At 35.6% G+C, this 14,639-nt stretch overlaps 3 protein-coding genes across 5 annotated transcripts; 2 read left to right on the top strand and 1 right to left on the bottom strand.

Moving 5' to 3' along the window:
- The first annotated feature begins 480 nt into the window (after positions 1-480).
- On the top strand, positions 481-2,429 carry LOC109171347 (protein SODIUM POTASSIUM ROOT DEFECTIVE 1-like). 2 transcript variants are annotated; one of them, XM_019320428.1, is made up of 4 exons: positions 481-686; positions 813-981; positions 1,118-1,193; positions 1,883-2,429. In XM_019320428.1, the coding sequence occupies exons 1-4, from the start codon at positions 496-498 to the stop codon at positions 2,002-2,004; spliced, it is 558 nt and encodes a 185-aa protein (XP_019175973.1). In that variant the 5' UTR covers positions 481-495; the 3' UTR covers positions 2,005-2,429. The 2 variants fall into 2 exon arrangements, with proteins under 2 accessions (XP_019175973.1, XP_019175972.1); XM_019320427.1 differs by having other exon boundaries at positions 481-981.
- Positions 2,430-4,212: 1,783 nt separating this feature from the next.
- LOC109171344 (sulfate transporter 1.3-like) lies at positions 4,213-9,151 on the top strand. The gene is made up of 14 exons (XM_019320423.1): positions 4,213-4,340; positions 4,423-4,788; positions 5,038-5,086; positions 5,188-5,398; positions 5,501-5,675; positions 5,938-6,003; positions 6,109-6,222; positions 6,310-6,426; positions 6,510-6,636; positions 6,907-7,193; positions 7,328-7,518; positions 7,856-7,944; positions 8,607-8,683; positions 8,764-9,151. Exons 2-14 carry the CDS (start codon positions 4,447-4,449, stop codon positions 8,899-8,901), a joined length of 1,983 nt encoding a protein of 660 aa, XP_019175968.1. The 5' UTR covers positions 4,213-4,340; positions 4,423-4,446; the 3' UTR covers positions 8,902-9,151.
- A 1,666-nt stretch (positions 9,152-10,817) lies between these two features.
- Positions 10,818-14,265, bottom strand: LOC109171346 (protein SENSITIVITY TO RED LIGHT REDUCED 1). Of its 2 annotated transcripts, none has more exons than XM_019320425.1 (4): positions 14,046-14,265; positions 13,147-13,261; positions 12,910-13,026; positions 10,818-11,968 (listed from the first exon to the last, which is right to left on the bottom strand). In XM_019320425.1, the coding sequence occupies exon 4, from the start codon at positions 11,886-11,888 to the stop codon at positions 11,046-11,048; it is 843 nt and encodes a 280-aa protein (XP_019175970.1). In that variant the 5' UTR covers positions 11,889-11,968; positions 12,910-13,026; positions 13,147-13,261; positions 14,046-14,265; the 3' UTR covers positions 10,818-11,045. The 2 variants fall into 2 exon arrangements, with proteins under 2 accessions (XP_019175970.1, XP_019175971.1); XM_019320426.1 differs by having other exon boundaries at positions 13,147-13,229.
- Between the last annotated feature and the right edge of the window lie 374 nt (positions 14,266-14,639).

Here is a 14,639-nt window from a genome sequence, read left to right as displayed (position 1 = left end):
TTATGATACAATAATAATAGGACCAAATAAGATGTTTTGAAAAAAATAGTTAAAAATGAACTATTACCTATAAATATAGAACAAACAATAAAATTAAATCATAAAACATTTATTGTGACATTTAAAGGTAAACATTTTTAGAGATAAATTCCGGAACTAAAAGTAACACTCTGTGTGTATATATATGCGCACCCTTTCTTCGGACATTTATGCACCTAGTTTTAAATTCTCCGGCGTCCCCAATTACTATTCACCGGCCGACCTCGGAAGATTTAAGGTAGCATGAAATTCAAGATGAAGAAGGCCGTGTTAGGATCGACGACGGGGAAGACTATGAATATGATGAGAGGGTTTTCATGCCGGTCCGACAAAGCCACGGCGGTTCTCCGCCGCCGCAGCATGACACCCCCTGGTTCCCGCGCCGCCGCTGCCACGCCGCCGACTCGCCGGCATCATCAACGCCCGACGCTCTTCGTCCCTAGTAATGAAAAATACATGCTCCTCCCGTCTAATGGACCGTTGAATTATCGTAATTTACCAGTTTACTATTCTGTTGAGTCGAGATACGAGGGTTCTGGGGACAAGAGAATTTCGCCTTTTATAGGCAATGAGAAGTACATGCGGTTAGTCCAGAAACCACGCTCCACATTCCGCGACTACGCGGCGTCGCCGCCGTCGCCGGCGAGGCGTGGTGGCAAGGCGTTACTATTTGCCGGCGGCTGCTCCGCCGCCTCACTGGCACTGGCACCCGTCAGAAAAGGTAGCGGCGGCGTTGACTGTCGTCGAGAGAAAGCGCGGAAACCACCGACGAGGCGTAGTGGCAAGACGTTATTATTTACCGGCGGCTGCTCCGCCGCCTCACTCGCACTGGCACCCGTAAAAAATGGTAACGGCGGTGAGTGTCGTCGAGAAAAAGCGCAGAAACCACCGGCGGCGGCGGCGGCATCCACATTATCCTCTTCCAACACTCATGTCTTTCAGGTTATGCATATATTATTATTATTACTTTTTCTGTTATGTTTTATTATATTGGATCATTTGAGGTGGTTTAATTAATAAAATGGATGATATAAATGCATGTGTACTGGTGGTTTGCGTTTTCCGGCGGTGGCGGCAGGTGGTGGTGATGAGAGTTTCTCTTCATTGTCAGGGCTGTGCTAGTAAAGTCAAGAAACACCTCTCTAAAATGGAAGGTACCAGCCAAACTCAGATTTGAAAAATGTTTAATTAATTAATTTTTTTTTTTTCCTTCTTCCTCTTTCACCACTCCTATTTTTGGTGAAGAAAGTTAATTGCAGCCCGAGCTCACTGATTCAGTAGTTAGTATTTGAGAGAAGAGACCAAATTTTGAACTTCGACAACCATAATGTGGGGATTATGTCAAAGTAGGCAGATTCCTTATGTGCACAAACATTTGGCCTGTCTGTCGAGTCATTGAGTCACTTTGATTTACATCGTCTTTTTGGCCTGGGTTGGGGATTCAACCTTTTGGAGGAAGAAAGAAAGTTAATTGCAGTCCAAGTCGTTTAGCTCACTGATTTAGTAGGCAATATTTGAGAGAAGAGATCAAGGTTTGAACCTTGCCAGCCACAATGTGGAAATTATACTTAAAGTATGCAGATCCCTTGTGTGCACCAACATTTGGCTTGTCTGTTGAGCCATTGAGTCATCTTGATTTAAATCATTTTTTGAGTCAGGTGTTAGGGATTCAACCTTTTGGGAGAAGAAAATAAAGTTAGTTGCAAATTATGTCTTAATTCGATAAGTACTATAATTGAAAATGTCACACGAATCAAAATATTGAAGTGTAAAATTCCTTAAAAGCGTAATTTACCATCAAACTATACACAACGACTCACCAAATCCATTACTATATATATAGGAGTGACATCTTTCAGCATAGACTTAGAGAACAAGAAGGTGACGGTGATGGGGAACGTGTCGCCGGCGGGAGTACTCGAAAGCGTATCGAAGGTAAAAAGGGCAGAGTTTTGGCCCTATTGAAGCCGGCAGGCCGCCGGAACATCGCCGGAAAAGTGCAGGGAGTCGAATGATATATAGCTGCCATTAATACCGATCAGATCAGATGATCACATGCATGGAGTATATGTAGTTAGACAAAGTGGTTGTGTAATTAATGGGGCTGGAGGCTGGTCCCCATGATAAAGAGAGTAAAGAATTATAGGGAAACCTAGTCATACATAAGTATTTGGATCTTGATCCAATGTGGCTATTATTCTCTTGATTTATGTGCGACATTCTTTCACTATGTTTTGTGTTTCATGTTTTGGTTTGTTTTGTTTTTTGTTCATCAGCTTATGCTAGCAATTAATGACAATATAATGTAACTGATAGCTTAGGGAGTATAACATGTACTAAGTAGCTTGGAGTGTTGTAAAGATCTTGAGTCTTGACTCGCTTGGTGGTTAGTGCTTGTGTTGTTAACCCATAAGTTATATGTTTGAATTTTGCTGGTAGCACGTTTTATAATATTTTATCCCAAGAGAGAAGCTTGGAGTGTTGTATGTATGAGTTTATATTTTCAACTATAATGATTTTCGACTATAATCATCACTCGATGACTATTAGGTCACTTATATATTTTGTTTTTGAGTTTTTTTTTTCTTTGATGTTTGATCTTACGATTACTGGATCATTTCTACATTTGGTTTATGAGTATTAATTTTTTTTGCATTTAGTTCCACAGCTTTTAAAATCTTGTCACGTTTGGTCCTTTGACTTAAATTATGGTCACGGGTGACTACATTTATATCTCTATGTTGTTGAACATGAGTATACAGTAGTTAAGTGACTTATCTTTAAGGATAAATTTGTCATTTTCTATGACATTTTTCATCTAAAAAAGTTGGTAGCCGGAGATTATGTTAGATGACCAAATGTGCCAATGTTTTAAAAGTTGTGAGACTAAATGTGAAAAAAATTAATAGTTAAGGGTCAAATATGAAATTTGTCAATAGTCGTTGGACTAAAAAAGTAAAAAAAAAACTCTTTTATTTTTTGATTTATGAGCTATCACAAAGGTGCGTATTAGGTGGAGTCCACTTTGTGACATAGTCAACAAATAATCACAATTAGGTAAATCAGTCTAGATGGTTCACCGATTCAAATAAAAAAGATCAATAAACAACTATTACAGGGAGTTTGGTTGGAGGGAATTTAAATTCCCTTCCCACTTAATTCCCACCTAATTCCAAAGGCCACAAAATTCTCTTGTTTGGTTGAAAGGAATTGCAATTCTCCCATTTTCATGGAATTAAAATTCCATGTCACCTCCTGGTATTTTAATTCTTGGGATTTCAGGAAGAAAAAAAAGATAATGATGAGTCAAAATTACCCCTTCCCTTTTTAACATAAAATTAATGCCTAACAACAATAATGGACATTTTTGACTTTATACTACTTATTGCCTTTCAATTCCCATGTATACCAAACATTGGAATTGAAATTCCTAGTAATTCTATTCTTGTAAACCAAACACTGGAATTTAATTCCTAGTAATTCTATATAAATATATTATTATTATTATTATTATTATTATTATTATTATTATTATTATTACGACACTCCCCCCCCCCCTCCATCGTTTTCATCGTTAATTAATCTAAATTTAGTAATTAGAGAATTAATTAGTGATCATCTACTTGTCTTAACGTGCGGACTTACCCATCTATAATTATTATTATACAAAAATAATTCAATTCTTTGATTAAAGTGTGAACAATACCAGCTAAAACGTACCTTTCTAATCCTCTACTCTATGAAAATAAAATTTCATTGATAAATATTTTATACTCTAAACTTCATATGAATACGTTGTTTCAATTTTTTAATGTAAAATACTCTTAGCTTGCGACAAATGTGCCAACATATCATTTTTCTATGATTCTAATAGTACAACATATAATTAAATAGAGTAAATATCTAAAATGGTCTCTCGACTATAGCTAAATTCACAAATTGATCATTGACTTTTAATTTTAACCAATTAAGTCTTTAACTTTGCAATTTTAACACGATTTGGGAATCAAAATGGTCACCCCAATGACAACATCGTATCACGTCATATCGGGAAACCTGGGTTATCAAAAGAAAATAATAAATAATCATAAGAATTATTATTATAATGTTAACGTAATTGGGAAAACAGTTGTTATGCTATCCAATAACTTATACACAGTTATTATACACACATATACATACAGTTTGGTTTTGGGTGCATTGAACCAGGACGGGAAGATCAACAATACTAACCTTGTTCATGGCGGAGATATTCGATTTCAGTTTCTGAAGACCTTAGTTCATCTCAGCCGTCCGTCAAAGTAAGCATTTGTGTTCTTGTTTCTTGTAATTACTACTTGATTTCCTTTGTGACAATCTGTTGTTTTGTGTACCTTGTACAAGGTTGTTTTGTTGTGTCTGGTTACAATGAGTAAGATAGATGATGACGAGGGGACAGAGGTGAGTTCAGCTCATAGTACAAACATTAGTGTTAATTCGGGCAGGCGTTCGGATAGCTTGCCATATGTTCACAAGGTGGGAGTGCCTCCTAAGCAGAGCTTGTTCCATGAATTCAAAGCGACTGTTAAGGAGACCTTCTTCCATGACGATCCTTTGCGCCAATTTAAGGATCAGTCCTGGTTGAAGAAGTTGTTCCTAGGAATCCAAGCGGTTTTTCCCATTTTGGAATGGGGGAGATGCTACAATCTTTCCAAGTTTAAAGGCGATCTCATTGCCGGACTCACCATTGCTAGCCTGTGCATTCCGCAGGTTAGTCAAGGATGCAACAATATCACTACTGGAAATTATGAAATTTTCGACCACCTGAAAGTGATCTTAAATCAAGTCGAAAGTCTTGTTCCGACCACTTTTGGTATCCAAAAAAACCTTTGTCGCTATTTCCGACCACTTTTTGCAGGTCACTTTCAGGTGGTCGGAAATTCCATAATTTCCAGTAATGAATGTAAGTTTTACTAGGATGTTTTTGCGATGGTTTTGTTAACTTTGTCATTTGTGCAGGACATTGGGTATGCGAAACTCGCGAATTTGGATCCTCAGTTTGGGCTTTGTATGCTAAACATGTTTTAGATCTTGTATTTTTAGTCTGTGTTTCTTTAACTGTGTTGATTTATTTTTATTTTTTTTGGGTTTTTCTTTGTGGCATTACAGATAGTAGCTTCGTTCCGCCATTGATATATGCGTTCATGGGTAGTTCAAGAGATATCGCCATCGGGCCAGTGGCGGTGGTGTCTCTGTTGCTTGGAACCATGTTACAGCAAGAAATTGATGATCCCGTTAAACATAAATTGGAGTATCAACGACTCGCTTTCACTGCTACATTCTTTGCTGGGATTACTCAGTTCGTGCTCGGTTTCTTCAGGTCGTGTAACGTTTTCCCAGATAATACATAAATTGACACGATGCATATATATGATTAAGTTAATTTAACTATTTTTTTTACCTTCATAACTTGTTGCTGCAGATTGGGTTTCTTGATCGATTTTCTGTCTCATGCTGCTATCGTTGGATTCATGGGTGGTGCAGCCATAACCATTGCCCTTCAACAGCTCAAAGGCCTTCTTGGCATAAAGAAGTTCACCAAGAAAACCGATCTTATATCTGTGATGGAATCGGTGTGGAGTTCAGTTCATCACGGGGTGAGAAAAGTTTTTTTTTTCTTGCTATGTTCCATCGATTTTTCACTACTGGAAATTATGGAATTTCCGACCACCTGAAAGTGATCTTAAATTAAGTTAATACCAAAAAGTGGTCGGAAATAGCAACAAAGGTTTTTCCGGATACCAAAAGTGGTTGGAACAAGGCTTTTGACTTGATTTAAGACGGAAATTTCATAATTTCCAGTTGTGTTTCTTGAACGAATCCAGGGGTAATTTACGTTTTTCTCTTGAAAAAATTCAGTGGAACTGGCAGACTATAGTAATAGGAGTCACTTTCTTGGCTTTCCTTCTTGCTGCCAAGTACATTGTAAGAATCTGCATATTATTACAGCGTTTCTTGTTTATAACCAGATTACTTTTATTCTTTTGTTTTATATATAAATTATGCAAATATTTTTCTTACCTGTTGCAGGGGAAGAAGAGTAAGAAGTATTTCTGGGTGCCTGCAATTGCTCCATTAATCTCGGTTATCATCTCAACGTTCTTCGTCTACATCACACATGCTGATAAGCATGGCGTCCAGATTGTAAGTGCCCATCAACATAAGTTCGATCCAATCAATAATGTTGTTTCTGTGTTAACCGTTTTGTGTTTTTTTAACCTTAAAAAAAAGGTTAATCATATTGAGAAGGGCATCAATCCTTCGTCTGTCAATAAATTGTATTTCTGGGGTGATTACCTCGCCAAAGGGTTCAGGATCGGAGCCATTGCTGGTATGGTTGCATTGACAGTAAGTTGAAGTCTTGTCTGACATTCTTAACCGTATCCCGCGTTTGTGGTCAGTCACTGTCACTAACAAGTTCTGGTTTCCAGGAAGCCACAGCTATTGGAAGAACGTTTGCAGCGTTGAAGGATTACCAGATAGACGGGAACAAAGAAATGGTAGCGTTAGGGACGATGAATGTTGTAGGCTCATTTACATCTTGCTATATAGCCACAGGTACCAGAACTTTACTGTCAATGGTTATAATTCCATTTTTTATCTTCGTTTATATGTGTCATTTCATTTTTAGTTTTTAAAATTTCAGAACATCCCTTGTCGGTCCTAGTAGTATTGCAGAATACTATGACCAATAGGGATGTTCTGAAAAAAAGAGGACAAAAAGTGGAATGACACCTATAAATTCAGGACAAAAAAAATGGACTTAACACGTCAATGATTTTATTTATGTGAAGGAACTGGTTGTGAAATGTTTCGAAACTTTTCTAGGATCGTTTTCGCGGTCTGCAGTGAACTATATGGCGGGATGCCACACCGCGGTGTCTAACATTGTGATGTCACTTGTCGTGCTCTTGACACTGGTTCTGATCACCCCACTGTTCAAATACACCCCAAATGCCATCTTGGCCTCCATCATCATATCTGCAGTTGTTGGGATTATTGACATTCCCGCAATGGTGCTCATATGGAAGATTGATAAGTTTGATTTCGTCGCATGTATGGGTGCATTTCTGGGTGTCCTCTTCCACTCAGTTGAAATAGGCCTCTTGATTGCAGTAAGGACAATGAACGATGCCTCTTCTGGGTTTTCCCGTTTTACTATCAACTTAAACTTTTAGTTGAGATGAAACACATCATTCAGTTCTGATTCTTTGTCTACCGGACTTCTGAATGGTGATTTGCACAACAGGTAGTCATTTCCTTTGCGAAAATCCTTCTCCAAGTTACAAGGCCACGAATTGCCGTCCTTGGAAAGATTCCTAGGACTAATGTTTACAGGAACATACAGCAGTATCCTGAGGCAACAAAGATTCCTGGGATTCTGATTGTTAGAGTAGATTCCGCAATATACTTCTCCAATTCCAATTATGCAAGGGACAGGTACCTAAATCAGTGACTATTGTTTCTTTTAGTAAATAGGGAAACCCGCAGCCACTATTTGAGGGTGTGAATAGAGTAAACTCCATTTTGTGACCGTAATTGGTAAAAGATCATAAGGAGGTAAACCAACCTAGGTTTCCTCGAAGACCTATAGGTCGCTTTCACGAGAAGTCAAACTTGTAACCTTGTGGTTATCAAGTCAATAGTTTAATTTATTTAGTTGGAGTTGCACTATAACTACTTTTCTACTACGATTTGCAACTCAATTTTGTTTTTTTTTTTTTTTTTTTTTGTTTTGTTTTTTTTTTTTTTTTTTTTTTTTTTTTTTTTTTTGTAGGATACTAAGATGGTTGTCTGATGAAGAAGAGAAGCTGAAAGAAAGCAACACTGGATTAAGAGTCCATTATTTGATAATTGAAATGTCACGTAAGTAGCACCCACTTGAATTTCAACCCATCCAAAAGTAGTTAGAAATTTAAGATTTTCGGTCATCTTACCAATTTTAAGATCTCAAAATATTACCGACTATCTATCAATACCAAATACTTTTATCCGTAGTCATGAGAAGCCCGACTTAAACTTACTTCTAGTGGTAGGGACGTAGCTAGGTAGGGTAGGGTTTAAGTTTTGGGTTAAGCTCTGTGTGCATAGATCGATGTGTACAATCTAATATTGAATCTTAAATTTCGAAACTAGATTGACTCGATTTACCTTCTCATGGGTGTGAAGGACATGTTCGGTGAAGTTAGGAAAACCTGAGTTATCCATCGAAGGTCGTAAAATGTGAAAGTTATGTTCGGTGAAGTCAGGAAAACCTGAGTTATCCACCGAAGGTTGTAAAATATGGTCGGTTAGGTTGTCCACATGTTAAAATAATTTCTGACCACTATTTCCAGCGATCGGAAATTAGGTTTTCTACATGATGACAAATTTTCCTATCACCTTTATCTGATGGTCAGAATTTCCAACCACTTTCCAGCAACCACCGTCGGTGGTCAGAAAAGTTTTTAAAATCATAAAATTTCTCTTTCTTTTTTTGAATAATAAAAAAAGTTGACAGAAGATTAAGATTATTTTTTCTATTGCAGCTGTTACTGATATAGACACCAGTGGCATCCATGCCCTTGAAGATTTGTACAAGTCTCTTCAAAAGAGAGATGTTCAGGCAAGCAAATTTTCTTAGCAATCTCTGAGCTTCTGATGAACAGAGAAATTTATGTGTTTTTTATTTCTATATTTGAACAGCTTGTTCTGGCAAATCCAGGGCCAGCTGTGATGGCAAAACTCCATGCATCTAATCTTGCAAGTATGATCGGAGAAGACATGATTTTCCTTAGAGTTTCTGACGCTATTTTAACGTTTGCACCCAAGATGGAGCCCTAAGCTCCTGAGAATGGCCAATCTTGAAATTCCGGTCGCCGGAAAAATGTGAAAGAGACAACACTATTATATATACAGCTGGCGTATGTATATTATATATCAATCAATGTATTTCTATATGTAGAAACCAATGCCTTTATTTGAATTGAAGTTGTTTAATTACCAACTTCATAAGAGTTTGGTTTTATTGATGTGAGACATTCAAACATTTGTGTTATGCGACTATGTTAGTTCTTTTATAGTTGTTGGTTTAGTATTGGCGTTATAGATTTTAGTGTGATTTAAGTTAGTCTTTTAAAATTGGATATGTAAAACTTTTGGAGATGTGGAAAAAAAAATTGTCACAAAAGCATTCTGGGTCAAAAATTTTTGATGTTGGTGCTTAGATTTCGAGTTAATTATTGAAATTTAGGAACCAAAATTATTGAAATTTAGGAACCAAATTGATGGGATTTTTTTTTTTTTTTTTGAAATGTTAATTACGAAAATAGTCCCTTGACTATAGTACGTGAAATTACATCAAAAATCTCCATTGAGGCTTGAACCTATCACCTCCCACATAGGGGAACAACATGGTACCATTAGACTAATTTTTACAATGCAACTATTAAGTCTCGATCTTAAATCTTTACCCATAATGTATTATTATAAGACCACAATCATTGCGGCACTCTCCCTCGCTCCATCGTTTTCATCGTTAACTAATTTAAATTTAGTAATAATTATATTAGAGAATTAGAGAATTAGTGATCATCTACTTGTCTTAACGTGCGGACTTACCCATCTATAATTATACAATAATTCAATTCTTTGACTAAAGTGTGAACGATACCAGCTAAAACTTACCTTTCTAATCCTCTATTCTATGAAAATAAAATTTCATTGATAAATATTTTAATATATTTGCATGACACCATACACATAATATTTTCTTCAATCCAATTTCATGTATCTTTATATTTATTATTATTTTTTTAATCAGGAAACGGAGAGGAACTCCAAAGGAAAAGACGTCTAGCCTCTTTATATATATATATATATATATAATTTGTCAATTTTAATTATATCTAGTTGTATTAAGACTATATGAGCACTTATGCTAAAATATGGTGCTATTCTAAACCAAAAAATGTTCGACTACCTATTATAGTAGACGATAGTTCCGACCACTTGTTGAAAAATTGGTCGGAACAGTGGTTTCCGTAATTTCGTCAAGATTTTAGTGATTTCCGACTACTTTCTAATAGTCGAAAAATCGCTGTTTTCCAGCAATGAGTGTCGATGCTAAAGTATGATGTTATTTAGTGCGATAAGGAAAATATAATGACCAAACGTTCAGAACCAAGTTGCTGACTGATTTATTAGGAATGGTTCCAGATCTATGGGAGTTGCGTTCATTCTTACTTGCCCTCCTATTGAGATGGTTGTGATCCTTCAGAAAGACTTGGGGTGTTTTCTGCCCAAGGAGAATAATATCTTGTGTTGTTTCTCTTGTAGTGTTTTTACCCGTCATTATTAATATAAAAGAATATTATATATATGTGTGTGAGAAAATCTCATAATTAATTAATAAGAAAAAAATAAGTAATAAGTGAAAAGCCATTTAAAAAAAGTAAAAAATACAACAATGTATGAAAGCTAAGATTTGAACAACTAACCGTGCTTTACCATCCAATCTAACTCATTTCTTTTTAACATTTATCTGTTTTTATATACTGAACTTAAACTTCCCGCCCAATTCCTAAAAAATCTCTCTTCCTAATAAAATTTATTATTTTCTATTAATTTGATCAACTATCAAGTAATGATAGCATCAACAAACATAAACGATCCAAACCATATCTTCAATTACACTTTATAATATTTGATGTTATAATTTAAATAATTATATAACAAATTCATTCCATGCAACGCACGGGTGAAAATTCTAGTTTATTTTAAAACCCTATCCTAAATAGAGTTTCAAAATAAGTTCGGCTTTAAGCTAACTTGTAAGTTATGTATGCCAAACAGAATCAAATACAATATATGACATATAACACATGAACTAAATCTACTACTACCCTATATAACTCAGACAAAAAGTGCAATTCTTCCTTTAAAACTGAGTCAAGGCTTGTTCAGCATAAGAATGCTAGTTAAGATCATTAATCATGACTTAAATTCGTTAATGCTGCTTCTGAATCAAGACTAAAGAAATGCCAACTGGAGCCATTGAAAGCTCGAAAACAATCATCTGAACAGTGGATTCCTACCTCTTTGGAGAACTTCCTCGCCGCTAGGATATGCTTTCTGGATTTGGCAGATGTAAGATCTTTGCATACTGACATGTGATGTTCGTATGCCTCGAAACTGTTACCAAATAGAACGATATGATTCAGCAGATCCACTCTCCAGTTTACCTGCAACAGATTGTCATACAGCTCTGCCTCACAGTGTGGCATGAAGAATAGTGTAGGTTTCAGGGCTTGGCGCCGGCCATGCTCATTGATTGATAGAACGGAGCACCCGAGTGCTGTCAGAACTTTTGATTCTGTCAGGGAAATGATTGGATCGAACACCTCCATCTCCCCGATCCAGCTAAACTCTCGTTTCATCAGGATTGCAAGGCTGAGCTGCAATCTAGGCGGTTCATATGATTCAATGCTACCGATACCATATATTACCATGCACATATTTGTTTCAGAGCCCAAAGCATTCACAATCCTATCTGAGGTTTCACTTGTTTGTAATTGGTTCAGGAAAGTCAGCCAAAACTCGGACTTCTCTAGTTTCTGAATGCAGGTTTGCATCTTTTGCATCAGCTTTTCTTCTCTTTCTGGGTATGTTTTGAGATCCTGTGGTGTCCAAGGTTGCTCTTGCTTTTGTTCTTCGGCCTTAATAGTTTTGCAGGAGCTCTTCTTTGGCCTTGCACGGCGAGGCAAAACAACGGTCCAGCCTTCAGTTGAACAGGGTTTCTCAAGACTGTCCGTTTTTGCTGATCCAGTCATAATTTCTCAGAAACTGACCTCTTTGGCAATTCAGTGCAGTTTGTGCATCAAGCAAGTCATGTGAATGATTTTGACACAACCTAAAGTGAATAGGCAAAAGTTTATCAATTATATTATATAGATGTATTCAAATGAGGACAAGTATATTATAGAGGATTGTGCGGACATGTGTAGTCGTGTGCCATTAGTCTGTATGTCGTGTGCATGGCCTAATGTAGTCGTGTGCCATAGTCTGTATGTAGTCGTGTGTATAGGGTTGACAGGTGTAGTCGTGTGCTAGTTTGTATGTTGTGTGCATGGCCTAATGTAGTCGTATGCCATAGTTTGTATGCCGTGTGCATAGATTTATTAATTGATAAAGCATTGGTTCAAAACCTGATGTTTACATGTATGCTAATGTGCCATTGTGTATTAAATTGTGTGCATGATACTAATTTATAAAATATGTATTATAGTAAATTATATGTTGGTTTGGGGATAGTCCCTTTCGTAGTATGGTGGTGATGGATGTTTCTATGTTGTGGTTTTTGCAATGAGATTTTTGTTTTTAATTGTGGTTTGGATAATTTACAATTGTACCCTGTGGCACTCTTAATATGAACTCCTAAGGATTGGTTTACATTGTCTATAGCTTGATTGTTTTAAATTTAAGTTTGCAGGAAACATGCTAGGAGTCATATTCACATGAACCAGTAAGATTCATGAAGAATATAAGGAAGGGAGCAACTTTGTATAGATTTACAAAGTATGCATTTTTGTTTTGAGAGACAAAATATGCATTTTAATACTTTGATTTTCTCAAGAAGAACATTTTCAAGTTACCTATATCAATTAATACCTAATGTATTAGTTTAGTGAAAGGAAATGATTGTTCTCACAGACATTCAAGAGAGTTTAGTAAATCATTATGTACTCAATGTTCTAATCAATTGGCACTTTAACTAATAATACACATAAATATTCATCACATAATGGTAGCACTCAAAAAATAAATAATTGAGAAGTATAAACTGGAACTTACCTATTTAAAAAAAGAAAGCTGAATCATCAGAGAAATCTGAACAAATCAAGATCTACCAGAGAAAGAACAATCTTTCTTTCTGTTGTGGTGGGTAGAAATTCCCTGTATGGCTATTTCCTGCAATAGTTCATTCAAAACCATAATTAAGCTCTATAGAACTATAGGAGAAAACAAAATACTAAGTTCATACCACCAAAGTTAAGCAATAAAAAAACCTGAAAAGTATTAATAACTTACATATTTGCAAGAGTAAAGATGGAATCTTGTGCTTGGGGTGTGTAAGAACTCTCTCTATGGTTATTTCTTGCAATGGTTATTTCCTGCAATAGTTTTTTCTTGCTGTGGTTATTTCCTGCAATGGTGCAATAGTTCATTCTCTGTATGATACTTTCTGATAGTGAATCTAATAAAAAAAAATTAAATTGTTTTATTTTTAACTAGGTATCAAACTGGACATGAGTTTGTAAGTCACTCATTTAAGGCACTTCAGCTGAGCACTATTTTTTAGAGCAACTAACAGTTTTACCCATGCGATGCAAAGTTCATCATGACAAAAATCAGCATATGATAAACACTACTGCTTTGAAACTGGAGGAATCATCCCTATAGAGAACTGAGGAATCAGAATTTAATTTCATCATGTGACAAAACTAGAAAGAGATGTTAGTTAAATTATAAAACACAAATGCAAACAGATATTATTTAATTGCGAAACAGAATTAAAGTATACATCTGTGAAACTTAACTAAATAAAAAGAATGGATAAATCATGAACCATTTTTGCACCGAATCACGAAACAACGTACAAGAAAAACTAAAATGTTTAGAGACAGGGCAAAAAATGTTGAGAAATCGTGTTGTATAAGGAGTAGTAAGCAGAGAAGTACACAAAGACATGGTCTCATATCACAGTAAACCCAAATTAAGAACGGTCTGAGTAATAGACTACATATTCAGAATAGATATGAAAATTTTTTGATTCAAAAAACAGAATCATTATTCAGAATAGATGTGAAATTATCAAAATTCAGAACACACAACAAATACACATACTATATTTTTTAATTCACAAATTAAAAGTAAAACAAAAAAAAAAAAAAAAAAAAAAAAAAAAAAAACATTGAAAGTAAACGAACCCAAATCGATCATCTTCATCCTTGCTGCCATTGATTCTCGCTCTTCTTCTTCCCCATTACTTCTTGCATCTGATTCTCGCCATTCTTCTTTCCCACTGCTTCTTGCATCTGATTCGCTTCTCGCTATTTCTGCTTCTAGCTATTTGTTCACATTTGATTTGGGGCAGAGGGTTTAGGGATTTGATTTGATTTGGGCTGTGGAACTGCCGACTGTAGGTTTGGCATTTAAGTTAAGAAAGAATAGGGGTGGGTAGGTTTTCATTTTAATAATAATAATAATAATAATAATAATAATAATAATAATAATAATATGGGTTGTGGGTTTATTATTTAATAATAATAAATATTCAATAGTAATAATAAATAGTAATAGTAATAAATCCATTTAATAATAAATATTAATGTTAATATATTCATACCCATAAAGGTAATTTTACATGCAATCAGCCAATACTAAACACCTAACTTACCAAACATTTTTTTTATAACCAGCTAATACAATAAACTGGTCAAATCAGTTAACACAATCAGCTATCAAATACCAACTAAACCAATCACCTATCAGCTATCAGCCATTTACCAAACACCCCCATA

This window comes from Ipomoea nil, unplaced genomic scaffold (genome assembly GCF_001879475.1).
Source record: "Ipomoea nil cultivar Tokyo-kokei standard unplaced genomic scaffold, Asagao_1.1 scaffold0317, whole genome shotgun sequence".
Classification (NCBI taxonomy): Eukaryota; Viridiplantae; Streptophyta; class Magnoliopsida; order Solanales; family Convolvulaceae; genus Ipomoea; species Ipomoea nil.
The sequence above is the reverse complement of the archived record's forward strand: the minus strand, read 5'-3'. Positions and strand labels throughout refer to the sequence as shown.